Here is a 22,692-nt window from a genome sequence, read left to right on the forward strand (position 1 = left end):
TTACAAGTTGAATCTGGTAGTTGGGGTTGTTAGCTAAGATACCGTCATTAAGAAGCGACACAGCTAATGTGTCTATGCGAGCTAATTTGCGATGTGCAGCGCTGGCGCGGCCATTTATATTTTGATGCACCTTCTCAGATGAATTCACTGCGTGTCGTGCCCAGGGCTGGACTGGACTGGGACAAAAAAATGGGCCCGGGCATTTTGACTAGAGACCGGCCCACCAGGTATTACAGCCTTTGAATGAAAACAAACGCTGTTGTGACAGTAATGTAAATTTTTGTGTGTATATGTATGATTTCTACACATCTTATATCAGATAAAAACTTTGGTTGTACGATTCAGATAATTAATTTATAAAAGTTAGACATTTTAAATGAGAATAAGAAAGTATTTCTTTGTGCCCCCCTCTCCCTGTTAATGCCCTACCTGCCCCCTGGCAAAACTTTGCTAGACCCGCCCCTGCACAGTTACCAGCTGTCAGCTACTTAGAAAAGGATCCTGGTGTTATTTGTCTCTCAGAAACAGTTCATAACTTCAACTCATTCATGTCACCTAAAAGGTAAACCTGTTTCTCCATCACCTGTTCAGCTCTGATGATTCAGTAAGGACATCTCCTGGTTTTATCTTCATGTTTCCCTCTCACCACATATCCAAACCGACATCATGACCAGCAGCTTTACAGCTGTGGCTCCAGCAAACATCAGCTGATACTAGAAGATAATATTAAATAAATTCTAACAACAGCTGATCAAAAGTGCTGCTGTTGTTTAGCTCGACATCCGCTGGTTTCCTCTTTCTGGCGCAAAGTGGGCGATAAACAAACAAGACAGAAATGCAGATCAGCTGCTCATTGATCAGTTTCATGATTGAAGAAGAAACGGGAGAGAGAGGGGAGAGAATGAGAAAAGAAGAGGCAGCTGTGCAGCAAAGACACAGAATAACTCCAGCTTTGTGTCTTTTTCATTGTAGCTGAAGTCCGGGACAAACTGTTCCTTTTTAGCTCTACACGAAACGCAAAATATTTTGTCTGAATACCATTTTTAAGGAGCCGTTGGCAACTCTACTAATTAACCTTATGAACAAAATAAAGTTCAATATCAGTAACATCATAGCACCCACCCAGTTGTATAGAAACTCCGTCGTGCTAGCTGTGAAAATAAACTCCACCTAAACTTGGTTTATATCTGACCCAGATAGACTGCAGGTGTCACGGTATGGCATAGCAGACCGTGGGGATGTGGGGGAAGGAAGGACCCAGTCGCGGTACTCTATGAGTAGACAGTGCGTTTATTTACAGTGTAGTAAATAATGATGCACAATTAATCCCCGTGCTCCCCAAGACTCCCGTGTGTGTCTTCCAGTGGCGTCCGTGTTCGTGCTCCCCGCTGTCGTGACTCTGCACACCCTGTGCGTGCTCTCCTTCCTCTCCACGCTCCTTCTGAGGGGAAAACAATGGAAGCAGCCGTTAGACACTGCGGGCAAACACGATCAGTACTTCCTGCACTAACACACTGACTTGAGAGTCTAACTCAATGATCCCGCGCCGGTGGGAGCTCCAAGACTCTCTTAAGTAGCTCCCCCGACGAGGCCTGATCAGTAGCAGGTGCGTGGCTTTGGGTGTGGCCAGTCCCCTAGCAGGGCCACACCCACCAGGCCTGAAGGCGCCTATAAACAAGGGTTCAAATGCACCCACACACTCATATCTACACGGATAGAGAAGAGGGGGCAGCAAAACACCAAAAATACATATAATAGGTCCATGACTGCCCAGGGATCCTGGGGCGCTCAGACCCAGAACCCTGACAGCTGGTCATAACTTCTTACCTGAAGTTCAGTTCACCTGACACTTGGACCTTTATCACTAGAATTACTGAGCCTTTTTTCCCTGGTGCAAGTCCCTACTACTAGATTTACTAGCCTGCGCAAATCTGCGTAAATTCCCCCCGACCTTAACACCTCTTGGCACCCCGCTGAGATTTTCACAGGTCTTCAGCTCCATTGTTCTCCTGCTTTTGTTGTGCAAACACACCCTCCCCCAACCCCTAACCATGAGAGATTCAGGTCTTTCCTTCCCTGCAAGGCTACTTTCCTTCCTTACCTGCAGCGTACTATACACCATGGTAGCTTCTATGTGCAATATTTCTCATATGCAATATTAGTTCTTGTCAATCCTTGTCACTACATTGGATGCCTGGCCATAAACATATATACACAGAGTTGTACATGTATTTATATAGCCACACCTTATATAATATGCATAAAGTCTAGTTATACACAAAGACACATCTATATCATATATATATCTATATATATATATATATATAGATATATATATTTTTTTGAATACTCATGTCCATATATATATTTCCAGATTGTTTGTATAGTGCACTTTCTATACCCTGCTCTGTTCACTTTTTTGCAATGACAATGCAGATTTTCCACTTGTGAGACAAATAAATGCAGATTTGCTGTGTGTGTGTGTGTGTGTGTGTGTGTGTGTGTGTGTGTGTGTGTGTATGTGTGTGTGTGTGTGTGTGTGTGTGTGTGTGTGTGTGTGTGTGTGTGTGTGTGCAACATTGGCATTTGTTTACTCAGATCCAAGGCAGGCCAAACCTCTGTCTTACAACCTACATACAAAAGACACACATTCACAATATATGGATACACAAGTCTGTTTTATTTCAAAGTGTTTCAAACTTTACAGCGTTTGCAGACCCAGTGTCCATCATCCCTGCATTTGGCACAGGGTCCTTTCCCAAGTAAGGAGATGCACTGCAGACATATTTGGTGTCCAAATCCGTGGCCATCCAGAACTTGATCCCGAATTTGTCTGGCTTGGTTGCAATATACTGTGTGAATGGACAATGAACCTTACAGCCATTCCCTACCAAGCATTTCTTGCAGCTGGCAACAACGGTCGTTCAGTATAGCTGTGACTTCCGCAAGAAATGTGGTCAAAATCTCATGAGTAAGTTGAAGCATTTCTACCAGGCATTTCTGAAAGTTGTAACACAGAGTTTTGGCCTGACTTGGATCTGAGCAACTCTGAGTGAGCAAATGCAAATGTGCCAGGCCTCAAGGACAATGGGTGGTTTGCACAACAAAAGCTGTAGGAGAAACAAGCTGACGACCTGTGAAAATCTCAGCAGGGGTGCTTAACACCTTGGGACTTGCACCAGAAAATAAAAAAGCCAGTAATTCTAGGGGGTGTTGGGTTTAGGGAAGTTACGCAAATTTGCGCAGGATAGTAAACCTAGTGTTATACCGTTAAAACAAAACAAAACATAGGCCCATAAAAACTAACAATCATGCCCGATGGTACGGCCAGTTCAGCTACGGTAGTGCCATCAGTTAACCCTTCGTGTGAAAAAATAAAATATATTTATTCACACAAAATGTAGTTTAATCTCAACCAAAGAGTTAAACTGGGAATTGTGAGGAGGGGGAGCGTTTGTCCTGTAACAGGCAAGCATTAATACACAGGTTATGTCTGTGGAAACAGTGTAGATTTCTTAGCTCTTTGTGCTCCACATGCAGTTGCTCCAAGTGATCCATCAACATCTTAAAATTTACTTTCGGTTTTTCCAGTCTGTAGTGTATCTTTTCTTTTTCTTTTCTTAACTACAGAAAACACAGCTACAGAAAGACCAAAGAGCAAGCCATCAAGGGGCGGGGCTACTCATATGGGTGGGAGCAGAGTGCAGCTGAGAGTAGTACAAGGCTGCACTCTGTACAGACAGACCTCCACCAGCTCCACCATCAGATTCACTGCTACAGACAGTACTTATCATCGCTTCAAAAGCACAGCGTGCAGGTAAACTTCCATCATGTGATTAGACTTTCTGTTCTTTACGTCAGTCTGTGGGCACATTTTCCGTGATCACGTAGAAAAGGAAAGAGTGCGCGCGGCTGGTTGTATCTGTCAGTGGTGATTCTAGACGGGCTTCAGTAACCTGGGCGGGACCTTGTTAGTGTTTTTGATTGTATTTATAACAGCACAATCACAACTGTTGTTGTGATTTGGCTGTTATAAATACAATTGAATTGAATTGAATTTATTACCAGCGGATACGTGTGTAAGTTAAGTTCTATCATTGTTGTTTGCATTATTGTGCCGTCTTTACCTTACAGTATGAAGTGCCTTGAGGTGACTGTTGTCACTGTTATTGTTGTGATTATATAAACACAACTGAATTGAATTGGGTTATTATTATTTTCTGTGGATTGTGAAGACCAGTATAGGCTGCCAGTCACTCAAACACTGACATCCAGTCCATACATTAACAAAACTGTTGTCGAAACCATACTGAATTTTGCCAGAGACACACCAGACAGCCATCTTAATTCGTCATACAATGAGAAAAGGACAATTCAACAATTGACACTGACTAATTAATATTAAAATCTGTAACATAATGTATTGTTTGGAGTTTAGTCTGTTACTGTTACTATTTTTACCATTTCTTCTTGGAGCAACTGTAACCCACATTATTTCTTTAGGGATTAATAAAGTATTCTGATTCTTATTGGATAATGGCAGGTCATCCTGAAACAATGACACATCTACTTACCTGCATCTTTTGCTCGTTTCTCCTCCTCTTTTCTATTTAACTTTGAACTTTTCTTGTCCATCTTCCATTGGTTTCAATTTTGCACTCCAGTATAAACACCCATCCCTCAACCCGAGGATCACCACAACATGATCTAACACACCTACACCTTAGTTCACAGATTCACTTTGTCTAAGGTGCATTTCTGGGATTTCGCACAACCCAGGATTTAAATCATGAATACATAATGGGCTTGGATTTACAACATTATGAATGAAATGTGCTCTATCTGGAAGCAGCCGCCCCCCTCCCCTTTCGACAGGTTGTGTGTGAGACTTTAAATCATCAAACTGTAAATTTTAAATTGTTATTGATCCCTTTACCCCTGGTCCTAAAGCGTATATTTATTTTCTTACTGTTCTTATATTAATTGTTTGTTTACTTGCACTGCTGTAACTGGAGCCTCGTCGTCTCGTCTCTCTATATACTGGACTGTATGTAGCGGAGATAACGATAAAGTTTACTTTCACTTCAGCAGCGAGCAGGAGCACCGAGGGCTCTCGCGCTCACTTTTCGCGTGTAGAATTTCGATCGGTGCAAATTATAAGTCTGTATCATAATGTCTGGTGTTTTCGTGTTTGTTGTTTTGTTTTTATTGCATTTTATTTTGCGAGTTGGTTATTAGATGCTGCTCCAGCCGGTCAGAGAATCCCCCTCCGCTCCGCCCTCTTCTCCTTGTGCAGCAAGCAGCAGCGCACCTCGCAAACGGAGGGCGCCCTTACTCCCAGCAAATGGGCGATAGAAAACTGATCGGTGCCTATGACATTCCCAATATGCGCTGGCATGACTTCGGGGCAGCGTGAGTACGAGCATTTTTTTTTTCTTCGCCGATGCCCGTGATGCCGCCCCCGGGCAGCCGTCGCCCGTATCAAAAACCGCTACTGCTGACATCCAAACAATAATTGTGTAAACAATAATCAAATATCTTCTTATTTAGAAAAAGAGAGAGGCCAGTGGGTGTGATACATTATCTAATTTTCACAGAGAGGGGCACACTGTGCTGCACATTTATTAAATGATCTCAATAGAAACCATCTGTGCTGTCTAGTGATGGGATTTCCGACTCTTTTTAGAGAACTAGCTCTTTCGACTCGAAACACTAAAAAGATGCGGTTCTTTCGGCTACGAACCAGATCTTCCGGTTGTTTTTTTTGCTTTAATTAATTTATTATTAACATTTATATAAAAGTATGCACAAAATGAATTACTAATGTAAACAAAGTGGTTTTATTTATATATGTTTATATATAAATATATGTGGTGGCCCCTAGAGACAAAGCATGCACAAACTCCAAAACACATTCCTAGCTTTAACTGAACTTCAAAACAGAGCTACCTAGATCACTTAAATTACACAATTGAAAGCATATGTGTATTGTTTGTGTATTTATAAACAAGCACTCATATATATTAAAATAATTTAAAAAAAAGTCCATTTACCTGTTACTACCACACAAATCCGGTCGTCAGTACTTGCCGACTTGTTTAGCCTCTAGGTAACAAAAGCTCAACACTGCGCCTAGCATCCTGGAGCACTTCTGTTGTCTTTTGTATGTGTTTTGGAGTTTTTACATGTTTTGGAGTTTTCACGTGTTTTGGTGTTTGTACGTACTTTGTCTCTAGGGGCCACCGTAAATATACTTTTATTTATTCACGCCACATAAAATGTAATAAATAAACCATATAATACAAAAACCAACTAGTCACAGTTCAACTTTTAACTATTTAAATTTTCAGCTTTTTCCTTTTAAACAAATTTAAAGTGAAACAACACAAAACACTGCAAACCACAACACAAATAAATATAAATTAAAGAAGAAAAAGAAGATGCACATTCTCTGTCATATGGGCCTGCATGAATAAACTTTCTGAATCCTTTATCATCTGTAACTGAAAATAGTTGTGGATGATTACTATACCTTTCTAATGTGACGTTGTTGTCCCTGGCTCTCTCTCTCTCTCTCTCTCCCGCTCTGTTCCTGTGCTCCCTCTGTAACTACCGCCCCTCCCCCCTCTGCCCAGCGCAAGCACAAGGCTCGCGTGCGGAGTGAAGCGGGAAAAAAGTGCGAGAGAGAGAGGGAGAGAAAGAAAAAAATCCCCACGGCTCGCGATAAGGAGCCGGCTCGCGTCGTTCTCGTCAAAGATCCGGCTCTAAGAGCAGTTTTGTTTGCGACCGACACATCACTAGTGCTTTCAAGAAAACAGTCATACAACTGACTGTTCTGTAGGTTTTTCTACTTTCGACAGAAAGTGTATTTGCAGCGTTAAATGGTTTCTGCGTCAGCTCAGCAACCTCTGAACCATGCCTCTGTCAGTGCGCCCCAGGGTGGCTGTGGCTGCAATGTAGCTGCCATCACCAGTGTGTGAATGGGTGGATGACTGGTTGTGTAAAGCGCTTTGGGGTCCTTAGGGACTAGTAAAGTGCTATACAAATACAGGCCATTTACCACTAAAACAATACTCCCACTCAGCACAGGCAGAAGCCGAAGGAGTGTTCATGCTGTTAAAATGTGCAAAAGTCTAAACAAAAATACAAGAAATTAATTAAAGTTTTTGTTTGTTTCTCACAACATATTGCATTTTTTCAGTCATACTTCTCTCAAGATATGTCATCCACAGCAGAATGCAAATAACTTTAAGGAAGGTTTCTTCATCCTCAGCTCAGCAACCTCTGGACCATGAAATGTTTGCGCAGAATTAACTGGTAGTGGTCAGTGTGAAACAGACTGTAGTATAATTTACCTATGGCAAAATAAATAATGCTGTCATTCCTACTTCTTAGAAAACATCTTTAGTCTTTGGTTTATATAAATAGTTACAGCTCACCCAGCCTTTCACTGGCTCTTGTACAAGTTGTTTTTGCAAACTCCTGTCCAAAGTTGTCTGTCTATGATGTCTGTGATATATTAAAAAAATCTGGTAATTGTGAAACATTTCATGCAGAGCTTTAATTGAAGCCCTCGAATTAATGCTGAAAGTCTGGCTTCAATCACAACTTGATTGTGTGGTTTAAAATCCTGTGGTGTACGACGACAACTTTAAAAAGCGTCTTTGTTCAAATACTTTTAGATCCAATTTTAGTTTCTGTGTTTCCTCATAATAGTGCAGTGATTTTAAATGCATCCTTTTCTTCTTCTGTTAAAGGATCAGCATGGACGATCTATCCAATCCACATCCAGAAGAAATTGCTCGAGTTAAAGAAGCGCTGAATGACAACGACACTGCTGCAGCAATTGCAAAGATTAAACAGTGTTTTATTAAGCAAGATAATATTCCACTCAAAATTGCCATTACAGGAGAATCCGGTGCAGGTAAATCCACCTTTGTTAATGCTTTCAGAGATATGGGTGATGAAGCAGAGGGAGCTGCTTCAACTGGTGTTACACAAACCACCTCAGAGGTTACAGCACACCCCCATCCAAACTATCCCAATGTCACTCTTTGGGATGTTCCTAGAGTTCAAACCCCACATTTTGATGAGTACCTGAAACTTGTTGGATTTGAGACGTTTGACTTCTTCATCATCATCTCAGACACTCGCTTCAGAGAAAATGATGTGAAACTCGCTCAGGAGATTCAGAGGATGAAGAAAAAGTTCTACTTTGTTCGTTCAAAGATCGACAACGATATACAAGCTGCAGAGAGAAGTCAGAGAGAGTTCAGTGAAGAGAAGATACTGGAACATATCAGGACAAACTCCATTCAAAGTGAATTTATTTTTATTTCTACAATATCAAAATTTGTTGAATTCATCCTGATTTTGTTTATAACACATCATCTTTGTGACTGACATGAGGTTTTATTGAGCCACAGTGAGAAATTGAGGCTCATTTGTAGGATTCTATCAGAAACAAGGGTGAAAGTGAGTTTCATGATCAAAATCATAAACTTTGAAACACATTTCTCTCTTTTTCACACCACAGGTCTCCAGAAACAAGGGTTTCGGTCTCCACAGGTCTTCTTGGTTTCCAGCTTTGATCCCCACCTCTACAACTTCCCTCTCCTACACGAGACCTTCAGGAAAGAACTTCCTGAACTCAAGAGAGATGCACTGCTGTTTGCCACATCCAACATGAACCTGGAGATCATTAACAAGAAGAAAAAAGCTTTTCAGTCCAACATGAAATACATCACTCTGCTGTCTGCAGCTCTAGCAGCTGTTCCAGTTCCTGGATTTTCTGTTGCTGTTGATCTGATCTTGATGTTCACATCATTCCTGAAATATGTTGCTGGGTTTGGGCTTGATAAGCCATCGCTGAAGAGAATTGCTGCCAGCTCTGATGTTCCATACACTGTTCTGAGCAATGCTGTCAGGTCACCGCTGGCTGCAGAAAAAATAGACAAATATTTTATCATGAAGGTGTTGATAACAGCTGCAGCAAAGGGAGCTTCCAGATTCATCCCAAAGTGTGGAATCCTAGCAGCAGTGAGCCTGTCTTTCATCATTCCCTACAGTTTTCTGAAGACGTTTCTTAATGTCTGTGCTGACGATGCTCAGAGGGTGTTTGAAAGGGCTCTGGGTTTGAGCACCTCAGAGTGATTTTCCAAAGTAAAAGTTAGTGTCATTAAGAGACACATTTAAAACTGAATCATATTAAAAAGCTATAAATATTTTTTTTTCTGAAGTAAAAACTGAAGTCATAATCGAGCTGCACATTTCAGCCCGTGTGCTGCTGATCAGTGTATCGGCCTTAGCAGGTCTCATGTATTTTCATTAATACACAAACAACAATTTAGGAAAAAAAACTGCAGTTGTGGATATAAAAAAAAGCTTTCAATTTTTACAAATACTACATAAATACTATGATTTTATCTGTCACCAAATATGCAGCCTCACTCTCACTGTAACCACAAAAACGGGTTACTATGGGATTCATGAGGAGTGGGAGTACTTGTCCTCTGAGACTGAGGAAATATTTGTAAAAAGAAAAAAGAGTTTTCTCTGTGTCAGAATAATAAAGACAAAGTTTCTGAAAAAAGCGACGCAAATGTCATGGTGTTTGTAATCTGAGGATTTTTTCTCTTCTGTCTTTTCTCCCTCTTTCTCACTGGTCTCCTACCTAAAAAGGGAATATTCACCTGCCTGCCCACTCTTCTTCACTTTCCTTCCACTTCATTCACAGAATTTGTTGGTTGTTCCTTATTGAAGAATAAGGCTTAGGGGGGACAGAGCCTTCAAATCTGTGGCTCCAAGACTTTGTAATAATCTCCCACTCTGAGTTCGTGTAGCTGACCCCGTGGACTTAAAAAGTAGTTAGAAATTAATTTTTTTAATTTAACAAAGCTTTCTGTTTAGAGTCTTATTAATAATAACAACTGTTTTTAAATATCCGCTTTTGTTTATTTGATCTTGTTCTGGGTTTTAAGTTGGCCTTGTATTGCTGTGCTATTCACTGTATTTTTGTTTGCTATTGCCTGTTATTATGATTATTCCCATATTAAATTTCTGTTTTGTAAAGTCCCCTTTTAAAGAAAATTTTACTTAACGATTGCTTCCTCTAAAACACCAGTGTTTCAATGTGGCTGTGATTAAAAAATACTTAAAAAGTTTCTAATTGTTCCGAATGGCGTAGCTAATTATTTGTAGAGCAAAGGTTTATTTGCAGACTTTTGCTCACGACGTAGAGTCATCATTTCATAACTGCTGACAGCTACAGAAAGGACCAATGATGATCAGGATGAACGTTTCTGTTTTCAGGGGGCGGCATAGCTGGACTGGCAATTATCCAGCTATGCCGCCCCGATGGTGATTTTTCATTTTTATGGTCCGATGTTTTGTTTTGTTTTTTGTAACAGTATAAACAATGAAAGCTGTTGGATTGGCCAGATGCTGGTCGATGTGTAAAAATAACTCAGTTGTTTGGTAGTGGCTAACGCGGAGCTTCCACGGAAAATAATGTGCAGTAATTAGTGCTTTTTTTAACCGAGATTCCTGGGCTCATATTCCTCATGCTTACATGGTTTTCTTTTATCCAAAAACAGGTTAGATTGGTGATCATGTAACTGTGTCCTTGACCTTTTTACTGGCTCGAGGAGATGGTTCCTAATGGTGGCTGGTTCAAATATTTAGGATGGGTCAAATGCCGAGTCTCCATATGGAAACAAAAGGATATTTTCCATGTTATATCTTAAATGTGTATAAATGGGATCTGTTGATGTCCAATAAAAGTCATAAACAATAAATGTAAATCTGTTTTTTTTAACTTTGTAGACTCATTTACCTGCTCCAGTGAAAGCAAACAAAACAATAATAATTCAGAGTGAAATCCAGTTCAGACACAACATTAACTGTGTTCAACCTTTCACGGTGCTGGAGGCCTTTCAATAAATATAAAAAGGTGAGAGATTCCTATTCTGTCTTTTACATCGGTACAAAGGGAGGACTAAATGCCAAAAAAGAAAGAGACGTTTTTTAAAAAAATGACGCTTTAAAACAGTTCAAGTATCTCTGTGTTTACAGAGAGACAGGAATAACTGCAGCGGAGGCTCTAAAAAGAGACGGTCGCTTCACTGATGACCTGGGCTACTTAGAGCTGGTTAACATCAATGACAAACAAGTTATTTATGACAGATTCTTCTTCTTAAGAGCTTCTCAATTCTCTTCATCCAGACTCATTGCACTCAGTCTGTACCTAATTTATTGGTGACAAAATGTTTCATCTGCGATGGAATTTGGTTTGAGTCACTAAATATGAAATGGAGATCTTAAAAACACCCTCAGGCCTGGCAAAAAATCTCCTGTATGCTGAGGTTTTGCTAGTTGCTGCCAAAAGTGAAAGGGAACCTTCAAAGAATCTCTTTAATATTTTCTGCTCATTATAGAATAGTGAGTGTAGAATTATGAGCAGAAAAATAATTTTAAGCAATTGTAGTACGTTGTAGCTGTTGTAGTTGTAATAAAGCTGAAAAAAGTGAAGGTCTAACTAGTTTCTGAACCCACTGCATGCATGTATGCATTTCTCTCTGATTTATTTTCACATGTTTGGTTTGCTTTTGTTGAATAAATGTAACTGTCTGTGTAGCTAAATCTGACATATTTTCATGTTAATTAATATACATTGTCTCTTTGGAATAAACTTTAACTAAAAACTTTAAATAAAGTAACTATGTCATCTGGACACAAGCCTTTCCTCTCTTCAGCTTCAGCTTTTAAAATTAGACTTCAAACTTTGCTTTAAAAAGCTTTTAGTTAGGGCTGGATCAGGAGACCCTGTCAGTAACATCAGTAACCACGCTGCTACATGAATGCTGGGAAACTTCCCATGAAGCAATTCATTTCCAATGATAACACAACATCCACTTAAACAGAGACAACTTTCAGGGATTTCCTTACCGAGATGACTGAGACACACATTTCACTCAAATCTGTCAGGAGACAGACACCATCTCTACTTTAAAGATTAGGCTTAAAACGTTTTGGTAAAGCATATAGTTAGTGCTGGATCAGGTGACCCTGAAGTTGACCTGATCAGGTGACCTGAGGGTCAGGTGGAAGGAATCACATTGATAAACTCTGTTCCTTCTTTAGTGACGGTGAGGACCGGCAGTGCAGACAACTGGAAAGTTGGCCACAGAGAAATCAGAGGTGGCGAGCTGGAAGCACTGTGTTTGCCATAACGTTAAATAAAAGAAAGACACAGTTACAGAACGCTGTGTGGCTCTGAGTCTTTTACACGCTGCAATAGCTGTAGGCTGCTGGGGGATTCCCATGATGCACTGAGTGCTTCTTCTTCTGTATAAATAAAAATTGAATTGAATTGTTAGATTTTCTCTTCTCCATTCTCCCATTTTCAGCTGCGTTCTTTTTTCTCTCCTTTGCATCCTCCCACAACCAATCACAGGAGAGAGTTCATCCTCCCTGATTCTAGTTCTACTGGAGGTCTCTTCCTGTTAAAAGGGAGTTCTTCCTCCCCATTGTACCAAAGTGCTCCTCATCATCTGATTGTTGAGGTGTTCTCTGTAACATTGTAGGGTCTTTACCTTTTAATATAAATCTCACTGAGCTTTTCCTGAGTTGGTGCTGTATAAATAAAATTGGAGCAAATGTAAACGTCATTATGTCCTTGTTGGTCAGCCACAGCAGGAGGAGACCTGCTTTGTATCCCCTCAATAACACCTCCAGCCTCAAATTGAAAACAAAACAAGAATGACGACTGACCACATGAGTCATTTATGACACATTATTCTTCTTAATTCTCTTCATCCAGACTCACTGAGTGCAGTGAGTCTGGGTTCATCTCCTGTAGATGTGCAGTTTGTCAGTGAAGATATCACTGTGACCTGATTGAATGGTTACCGCCCCGTCATTGAAACTATGATAAGACTCTACATTGTACTCATACAGCTGGCTGTAAAACCAGGCTTTAAGCATTCAGTGTTTACTGTAGCTGATACTAAAACTCTACTTAACCACTCACAGCTACAGGAAGGACCAAAAATCAGAAATGCTTTGCTGTTTTCAGGGGGCAGAGCTACAGGACGCACATATAAGTGGAGGTTCAGAGTTCAGAGACCAGTACACACACACTGACTTCCACCACGTCCATCCATCATCAGACTCACTGCTGCATACAGCTCTTATCATCACTCCAACAGCACGCAGGTAAACCTCCATCATATGATCACACTTTCTGCAAACGTCTTGCTGCTGTCACGTGTCCCTGCTCTTGATTGGTTTAGAGGGTCGTTCTTGTGTTTCTGTGTCATTAATGCCGCAGATTTAATTCTGCTGTCACAGAGAAAGCACGTACACACACACACACACACACACACACACACACACACACACACACACACACACACACACACACACACACACACACACACGGTAAGACGTGGTAAGATTTTGAGTTTTTGCTATGTGGGGATGTAAAACAAAGGTTGTATTTATATTTGTTGGGTCTAAAACGTAAACCCCGCTGTCTCAGAGACCGATCCGTGTGAACAAAGCAAGACCACACAGCGCTCTTTGTCTTTTTACTTGCAGCAGAGATGTCCGGTCAGGGTCTCAGAGTTGAAAGCTCTTCACCTGATCTCAGCCAACTTTGAACCTGACTTGTTGCCTCTTTTATTGACAACAGCAGTTATAAAAACATCTCGTTAGTTATGTGACAGTTAAGGCACGCGTACGTGACCAAGTGAGTGTGTGTGTGTGACATTTCCTATCACACCACATATGGCGCGACCTCTTAATGACATCTCCAGTCACACCATATATGGCATAACCTTTCAATGAACCAACAAAGCAAAAGTGAGCGGTATAGCTGAACTTATAAAACAGGAACTTGTGGTTTCTTATGTGCAAAGAGACCACTCCCCACATCTTATGCATGCAAGAGAAGCTAAAACCTAATATGGAAAAAAACATTTTAGCACACATGCAAGCAATGGTTCTGTGACTTTCCCATAATCTTTATGGTTTGATGGGAAATTGGTTAAACGATTGCTCAGCTTATGTCTGGATGACAGAAGATAATTCTGATGAAAAGGAAACTGACCCCGTAACTAACTGTAAGCACGTTGCAGCTGAGTCGAGGGCTAATAAAAATAAGACCATGTGGTGTCCAGCAGGACAATGTGTGCCGCGGGACAGTCCATGTGGGACATCTGAAAGACTCATTGTGTAACTCAGGGTGTAAGCAGCAACTTTTCAAGTCTCTGCAGAATCCTGCTTACAGTGCTTTGTGCGCGCTCGCCTTTGGAGCAGTGATCATTTCTTAACCACTCACAGCTACAGGAAGGACCAAAGATCAGGAATGCTTTGCTGTTTTCAGGGGGCGGAGCTACAGGATGCACATATAAGTATAGGTTCAGAGTTCAGAGACCAGTACACACAGTGACTTCCACCAGCTCCATCCATCACCAGACTCACTGCTACAGCTCTTATCATCACTGCAACAGCACGCAGGTAAACCTCCATCATATGATCATACTTTCTGCAAACTTCTTGCTGCTGTCACGTGTCCCTGCTCTTGATTCGTAAACTTAAAACATTAAGATTAAACTGGCAAAATTTCAAGGGTCGTTCTTGTGTTTCTGTGTCATTAATGCAGCAGATTTAATTCAGATTTAATTTAATTCTTGCTGTTCCTCGTTTCACTGTGGTTAATATTTACAATGGAAACTGTGCACGATACGCTTCATTAGCCACATATACACTTCTTCTTCTTCTTCTTCTTTTAAGAAAGGTCATTCCTGAATCGGCCATAAAAGGAGCATCATGGGAGATAATGTGGAAATAAGAAATAACTGATTTTTTCATTAATTTAGGTTGGAGTGATCTTTAAATGTGATTAAAAAATTGCACAGCACACTGAAATAAATAATCAAATAATCTACAGACGTCTCAGTAACTGTGCTTTATAAACTAATATGAATCAGCACTGACCCGCCTTCAGTCTTATTAATGACCTTTACTAGATTTCTTCTAACATCCAAGTTTATGGTCTGTTTCATGTCTAAAAGCCTCACATTAAACAAGAACAGTCACTACATGACTGATGATACACTCACAGCTCGTGCTTCTTATGGAGCAACATGTTAAACTAGTTTTGTTTTTATTCCAGTGGCCTCCTAAAACTTAAAATAGAAATATTCCAAAAACTGAGATCCCACCTCAAAATCAACTTTAAAGATAGAACTTCAGGTTTCGGTTTAATCTGATCATAAAGAATGACTAAATTTAAATGTCAAATTAAAGTAGTTAAGTACAAATTCTGCAGTTCAAGAAAAAAGTCACATTTTCCACATTTTTTCTTCTTTGTTTAAGGATCAGCATGGAGGACAAAGATTACTTATATATGGAATTGATTCCTGGAGTTAAAGAAGCCCTGCAGAACAACGACACTGCTGCAGCAGCTGCAAAGATTGAAGAAAATTTAAAACAACAAAATAATATCCCACTAAATATCGCCATCACAGGAGAGTCTGGCTCTGGGAAATCCACCTTTGTTAATGCCTTCAGAGGACTATGTGATGATGAGGAGGGAGCTGCTCCTACTGGTGTTGTGGAAACCACCTCAGAGGTCACACCGTACCCCCATCCAAACTATCCCAATGTTAAATTATGGGATCTTCCTGGGATCGGCACCACCGAGTTTCCAGCTAAGAAGTACCTGAAGCTTGTTGGATTTGAGAAGTTTGACTTCTTCATCATCATCTCAGCCACTCGCTTCACGGAAAATGACGTGAAACTCGCTCAGGAGATTCAGAAGATGAAGAAAAAGTTCTACTTTGTTCGCTCAAAGATTGACAACGATATAAATGCAGAGAGAAGAAAGAGAGACTTCAATGAAGAGAAGAGTCTCAAAGTAATCAGAGACGACTGTGTTCAGAGTGAGTGTCTGATCACTTACAGCTCAGTGAGATCACTTTATGGATTCACTTTCATATTCAGGTCTTAGCTTTACATTATTTGTTACATTACATTATGTGTGTAATCATGTTAACATGTTCCTTCTGTGAAACAGGACTCGGAGGATTAGGCATCGGGTCTCCGCAGGTCTTCCTGGTGTCCAGCTTTGAGCTCCACCTGTACGACTTCTCTCTCTTACATGAGACCTTAGACGGAGACCTTCCTTCAAACAAGAGGGACACTCTGCTGTTCGTCATGCCCAACATCAACCCAGAGATCATCAGGAAGAAGAAAAAAACTTTCAAGCGTCGATTATATTGGTTGGCCACTCTGTCTGCAGCTGGAGCAGCTGTTCCACTTCCTGGTCTTTCTGTTGCTGTTGATCTTGCTTTGCTGGTTGTTGCTGTCACACATTATGTTCATGCGTTTGGTCTCGATATCCCGTCTCTGAAGAAACTTTCTGACAGAACAGGTGTGCCATACGCTGATCTGTGTGCTGTCATCATTTCACAACTGGCTGCAGCAGAAATAACTACAGAGCTCCTCCTGAAGGTTTTGACCCAAGTGGAACACACAGCTACATTAATTGCAGCAGAGGAAGCATCCAGATTTATTCCCATTGTTGGAATCCCAGTAGCCATGGGTCTCTCTTTCATCACAACCTACAAAGTTCTGAATGTTATCCTCAGTGAGCTCGCTGAAGATGCTGAGAAGGTGTTTGAAAAAGCTCTGGGTCAGTAAAAGTCAAATGAAGCTTAGTGACTGTGTGCTGTGTGTAAATTCTCCTAAATGACTGAATCCAGGCACCAGTTCAGCTCACAGGTTCAACAGGTGACCACATGTGTGGCTAAATGCAGAGTCCTGGATTTGACCTTTGACCCTGATGTGTGTCTGCTCCACACTCTCACTCTCACTGCAATATTTAACAATATATATGTACTGAGTCACAGTCAGCTGCACATTTATCTTTCACAGTGATCAGAATAAACTTGATCCTGTTTTACAGATAAAACCTGTTAATAACGTAGAGGAGCTACTGAATCATTGCTGTGATGCTTTTTCACATTGTGTGTGTAATCAGCTGATATGATGGCTGCTGTTTTTATCTGAACTTGTATTTTATTTGTGATTTAGTAAAATGATAAAGCAGTTTGTGTTCACTGCCCTCCAGTGGCCTGCATCAGGAACTACAACTGATATAAACTGTTTATAACCATCAGCCATGTTAATAATAAAATGCTGTTTATAAACACATTAGCATTAGTGCAAGTGTGTTTGATTTGTTTTTAATTCAACAACAGATTTCACTGAATCAGTTTCAATTTAATTTTATTTATATGGCTCATTCACAACAACTGTCCAATTATTCATCTGTTAGAAAAGCACAGAAATGGCAGGAAAGTATTTTACAGACACTCTGGTAAAAGGTGGATGCTGATGGAGCAGCGATATAAATCCCGAGAGGCTGATCAGGAAGTGGAAGCAGGTGTGCTGATCGTTGAAGATCAGCTGATTGTCTGGCAGGTTTGGGTCTGACTGCAGTTCTTAATCTAATATTCAGTTGTGATTCTGTGCACACACAAAATATAACTCACTAAATAAAGCCAATAAGAGAGGAATCCTTTACAGGAAAACTGAAGCTTCCTCATGTTTCATGTTTTTTAATCTGATCTCAAACATTAAGAACACAAAAGGAAACTTTTCTTTATTCTTACTGCTGTTTGCAGATGGACATCTGCCCCAACAAGCTGCTTATTTTCATCTTTACTCTCCAAAATCAGCCAAATAACCATCAAAGTTGGGACGTGTATCATGTCAGCTTGTTTGTACATAAGGAAAAAACTTGTATGCAAAACACTGAGTCAGACCAAAAGTGAATACCCAGATACCCAGAACCCTCCCCCGCATCCTCTGATGTCTCCTTCCTCAACGAGCTCAACAACTTTTATGCTCGTTTTGAGCGAGGGAACCCCACAATCACAACCAAAGCAGACATGACGCTGGACCACCAACCTCTGACTCTCTCCCCCACCGATGTAGGAGCGGTGCTGAGCAGGATCAATGTCCACAAGGCTGCAGGTCCTGATGGCATCCCCGGGCGTGTTCTCAGAGCGTGTTCTGGGGAGCTTGCAGGAGTGCTCACAAACATATTCAATCTGTCCTTGGCCCACGCCGTGGTACCGGCCTGCTTCAAATCCACCTCCATCATCCCGATACCCAAAAACTCCAACCCATCAAGCCTCAATGACTACCGCCCAGTAGCACTCACCCCCATCATCACTAAGTGCTTAGAGCAGCTGGTCTTAGCACACTTCAAATCCTGTCTCCCCCCCACCCTGGACCCCCACCAATTCGCATACCGCCAGAACAGGAGCACAGAGGATGCAGTCTCCATCGCACTGCACTCTGTCCTCTCACACCTGGACAACAACAACACCTACGCCAGAATGCTGTTTATAGACTTCAGTTCAGCGTTCAATACAATCCACCCCTCACAACTCATCAGGAAACTGACAGACCTGGGCATCAGTTCCCTCATATGCAAATGGTTACTGGACTTCCTGACCAACCGGCCACAACATGTCCGGCTGGATAACCGCTGCTCATCTACAATTACAATGAACACCGGTGTACCACAAGGCTGTGTGATGAGCCCTTTCCTCTACTCCCTCTTCACCCACGACTGCAGACCTGCTGATGGTTCCAACACCATCATTAAGTTTGCAGATGACACCACGGTGATTGGCTTCATCAGCGACAACGATGAGACCGCCTACAGGGAGGAGGTGGATCGTCTGGCTGAGTGGTGCGACACCAACAACCTGCTGCTCAACACCGAGAAGACCAAGGAGCTCATCGTGGACTACAGGAGGAATGCTGACCCACATCCACCCATCTACATTAAGGGGACGGCTGTGGAGCGTGTGAGCAGCTTCAAGTTCCTGGGTGTCCACATCTCCGAGGATCTCATCTGGACGACCAACTGCTCCAAGCTGGTCAAGAAGGCTCACCAGCGCCTCTTCTTCTTGAGGACTCTGAGGAAGAACCACCTGTCCTCAGACATCCTGGTGAACTTCTATCGCTGCACCATCAAGAGCATCCTGACCAACTGTATAACAGTCTGGTACAGGAACTGCTCTGCCTCGGACCGGAAGGCGTTGTAGAGGGTCGTGAAAACTGCCCAACGCATCGCCGGAGCACCACTTCCTGCCATAAAGGACATCTACAGGAAGCGGTGTCTGAAAAGGGCTGGGAAAATCATCAAAGACCCCAGTCACCCATCACATGGACTCTTCACCCTCCTGCCCTCTGGGAGGCGCTACAGGAGCCTCCGGACTAAGACCACCAGGTACCGGAACAGCTTCTTCCCCACAGCTGTCAGACTCCTGAACTCTGACCCACAATAAACTCATGGACTGAACATACACACACCCACAACCACCTACACACACACATAATGGGCAAAACAAACAAATGGACAACTGTACCCTCAAACACACAATAATAACATGGACTGAACCACCACTCACAACCACCAGCACTTTATACAGCCTCTGTAGAAATTATCCACATATCTCACTTATCTTAACTGCACTACTGTATAGTTCTGTGTAAATAATCATTCTGTACAATACGATAATTTTTAATCCTACAACTGTTTATAACTTGCATAGTTCACATTTCTGTATAACTGTATATCTCATATTTCTGTATAGTTTTTTTTTTTCATATTTATATCCTGTTCATAGCTTGTACTCACTACAGTCTGTACATACTTATAGTTATAGCATATTCATAACATACTTCATACCGCGTACATTATAACATACCATAATAGACCCATTTCTGTAATATACTTACATATCTATATTATTGCTAATATACATTGTATAGGGTTGTATCTATATCATGGCTAAAGCACTTCTGGATGGATGCAAACTGCATTTTGTTGCCTTGTACCTGTGCATGTGCAATGACAATAAAGTTGAATTCTATTATATTCTATTCTATATAGAGTGATATGGAACACCAAACAGCCCACAGCTCAGAGAAACATGGGTTTTCCTCCAGTTTACAGCTCGTCTAAAAAGATTTTAACAATACCACACTGAGGTGGTCAAACTCAGAGCCCTTCTAAACACCCTCTCAGCATCATCGGCGAGCTCACTGAGGAAAAACTGCAGAGCTCCACTGGTTATAGTGAAAGAGAAACCAGCTGTCAGCAGGGATCCAAACAGTGGAATGAATCCGCACGTTATCTGCTCCCATTATTTTAGCTGTGCTTGGAAGTGTCGTCAACTCATCCAGGATAAGATCTGTAGTTATGGTGTTTGTGGCCAGCGGTGAATTGATGACAGCGCACAGATCAGTGTAGGAGACACCTGTGATGGCAGCAAGTCTCTTCAGAGATGGGCTGTCAAGACCGAACCCAGCTACATAAGCTGTAGTGGTGTGGTGACGTTTACAGTGATGCACTATTGTGGACTGGTGCAGAGCAGCTGTGGTGTTCATGGTCAATGTTAGGGGGAGGATTAGATTTATTCATCTGCATCTTCCTTTTATAGTAATTAAACTGTCTACATGCCTCTGTCAGTGCGCCCCAGGGTGGCTGTGGCTACGATGTAGCTTGCCATCACCAGTGTGTGAATGTGTGTGTGAATGGGTGGATGACTGGATATGTAAAGCACTTTGGGGTCCTTAGGGACTAGTAAAGCGCTATATAAATACAGGCCATTTACATGGGAGAAATGAACCATACAGCATATAAAATGTGTGCTTATATATTGTTGTATTTAGTTAGCTGCATCTTAAGAGCAATCTACTCATACAGCGAGTTATTATGTGATTATTACTGTGATCCTTCACGCTGCATCACTACACCTGATACATATAACTAAATTGTAAATGTCCATTGATATGAACATTCTCACTACCAGATTGGACAATATTCAGATTCCAGACCTCTATTCTACCCCTGATGATCTGTTGTTGTATTATAATAATTGTTTACTCAATGTCTCCTGTAAAAACTCTCTGTTTCCTTCGCTCGCTCTGCTCCCTGGTTTACCTCTGACCTCTGAGCATTGAAGGCCAAAGCTCGGCAGCTAGAGCGTAGATAAATCTCACATCACTGGTCTCACCCGTTCTGCCTGTTTCCATCCACGTAACATTAGCAGATTACGTCCTTCTCTTTCCACCCAGTCTACGTCCATTCTTGTCCACAGTCTTGTTACCTCCCACAGTGATTATTGTAATTCTCTCTTGCATGGTCTCCCCCAAAAATCCCTCCATAAGCTTTAACTGCTGCCCGCATTATTACCAGAACCCCTCCTACCAGCACATCACCCCAGTTCTCCAGGAACTTCACTGGCTCCCTGTGAAATTCTGGATAGTATACAAGCTTCTTCTGCTCACTTTCAAGGCCCTTCATAACCTCGCTCCTCCTCACCTTTCTGAGCTGTTAAGCACCACCTCTTCCACCCGCTCACTTCGAGCTTCTTCTTCTATCCAGCTTGCTGTGCCATCTTTCTGCCTCAGCACCATGGGAAGCAGAGCTTTCAGCTGCTCTGCTCCCAGGCTGTGGAGCTCTCTACCCCCAGATATAAGAAACACTGATTCTCTCCCCCAATTTAAAACTCAACTCAAAACCATCTCTTCAAATCTGCATATTCACTGTGAACTTATTGTTTATTTATGTTACCTTGTGTCACGGTCTGTGTTGGCAGACCGTGGGGAGGTGGGGAAGCAGGACCCAAACGCCGGACTCTTCAGTGCAACAGTGTTTATTTACAAGGTGGTGAAGTAAACAACAATAAATCCCCTAGTGTCCCAGACTCCGTGTCGTGTCTTCTTCCCAAAAAATCCCAGTGTAGTGCTCTCTGCTCCAGTGTCCCTGCACTCCCCGTGCTCACTGCTCCTTCTCATCCCACATTCCTCCTGAGGGAAAAACAATAGAGGCAGTCGTTACACACTTTATCCCAGCAGGCATACACTCACACTCACACTCACACTCACACTCTCTGACTATGATTGAAGACTGACGTGAAGTCAAACGCAATAATCCAGCGTCGGTGGAAGCTCCATCGCTCCTCTAAATAGCTCCCCCGACGAGCCCAGATGAGGAGCAGGTGTGTGGCAAGGACTTCGGGTGTGGCCAGCCCTCAAGGCAGGCCACGCCCCCAGGGCTGAAGGTGCCTGTAACTTGGCCACAGAAGAAAGGCAACACACACACACATATACCGGCCTACAAACAGATGCGCACAGGGGCAGTGCAGAGAACACCAAATAATAATAGTAATGATAATAATAATAATAACAATAATAACTGTCCCCACTGCTCACAGACCCCGAGTCCCCAGAGCCGGGTCCGTGACACCTTGTGCTTTTGTTTTCTTATTTTTCTTCATTGTTATTGTTCTATTATGTGTTTTATTCTATTGGCAAGTGTCCTTGGATCTCTTGAAAAGCACTTTCAAATAAAATGTATTATTATTATTATTATTATCATTATTATTATTATTATTATTATTATTATTATTATTAAATGGAAATGTGTTTAGGGTGAAACAAACACAATAACTCTAATCTACAGAGAAGAACAAAGAAAAGAAGAAGCTCACCTTGGATGCAGTTCTTCCTGATGGTTGAAAGCGTCCTCTCCACGTTGAACTCTCTCCGGGTTCTTTTCTCGGCTCGTATATCTTTGTCAACCTTTGACCGAAGAAA

At 41.7% G+C, this 22,692-nt stretch overlaps 2 protein-coding genes across 2 annotated transcripts; both read left to right on the forward strand.

The window, feature by feature from the left end:
- The first annotated feature begins 1,238 nt into the window (after nt 1-1,238).
- Nucleotides 1,239-9,256, forward strand: LOC134644740 (interferon-inducible GTPase 5-like). Its single transcript, XM_063497781.2, has 6 exons — nt 1,239-1,266; nt 1,365-1,494; nt 3,631-3,817; nt 5,297-5,412; nt 7,758-8,320; nt 8,537-9,256. The coding sequence occupies exons 1-6, from the start codon at nt 1,239-1,241 to the stop codon at nt 9,151-9,153; spliced, it is 1,641 nt and encodes a 546-aa protein (XP_063353851.2). The 3' UTR covers nt 9,154-9,256.
- A 6,132-nt stretch (nt 9,257-15,388) lies between these two features.
- On the forward strand, nt 15,389-16,707 carry LOC134644741 (interferon-inducible GTPase 5-like). The gene is made up of 2 exons (XM_063497782.1): nt 15,389-15,947; nt 16,082-16,707. Exons 1-2 carry the CDS (start codon nt 15,389-15,391, stop codon nt 16,705-16,707), a joined length of 1,185 nt encoding a protein of 394 aa, XP_063353852.1.
- Nucleotides 16,708-22,692: the final 5,985 nt, after the last annotated feature.

This window comes from Pelmatolapia mariae, linkage group LG16_19, assembly GCF_036321145.2.
Source record: "Pelmatolapia mariae isolate MD_Pm_ZW linkage group LG16_19, Pm_UMD_F_2, whole genome shotgun sequence".
NCBI classification, from domain to species: domain Eukaryota; kingdom Metazoa; phylum Chordata; class Actinopteri; order Cichliformes; family Cichlidae; genus Pelmatolapia; species Pelmatolapia mariae.

Bases quoted from the DNA above. Each gene is read 5' to 3' on its own strand.
- LOC134644740 (XM_063497781.2), top strand. From the start codon at position 1,239: ATGTGGGGGAAGGAAGGACCCAGTCGCG. The intron at 1,267-1,364 runs GTACTCTATGAG...TGTGTCTTCCAG, and splicing joins GAAGGAAGGACCCAGTCGCG to TGGCGTCCGTGTTCGTGCTC. The intron at 5,413-7,757 runs GTGAGTACGAGC...CTTCTGTTAAAG, and splicing joins TGGCATGACTTCGGGGCAGC to GATCAGCATGGACGATCTAT.
- LOC134644741 (XM_063497782.1), top strand. From the start codon at position 15,389: ATGGAGGACAAAGATTACTTATATATGGAATTGATTCCTGGAGTTAAA. The intron at 15,948-16,081 runs GTGAGTGTCTGA...TCTGTGAAACAG, and splicing joins CAGAGACGACTGTGTTCAGA to GACTCGGAGGATTAGGCATC.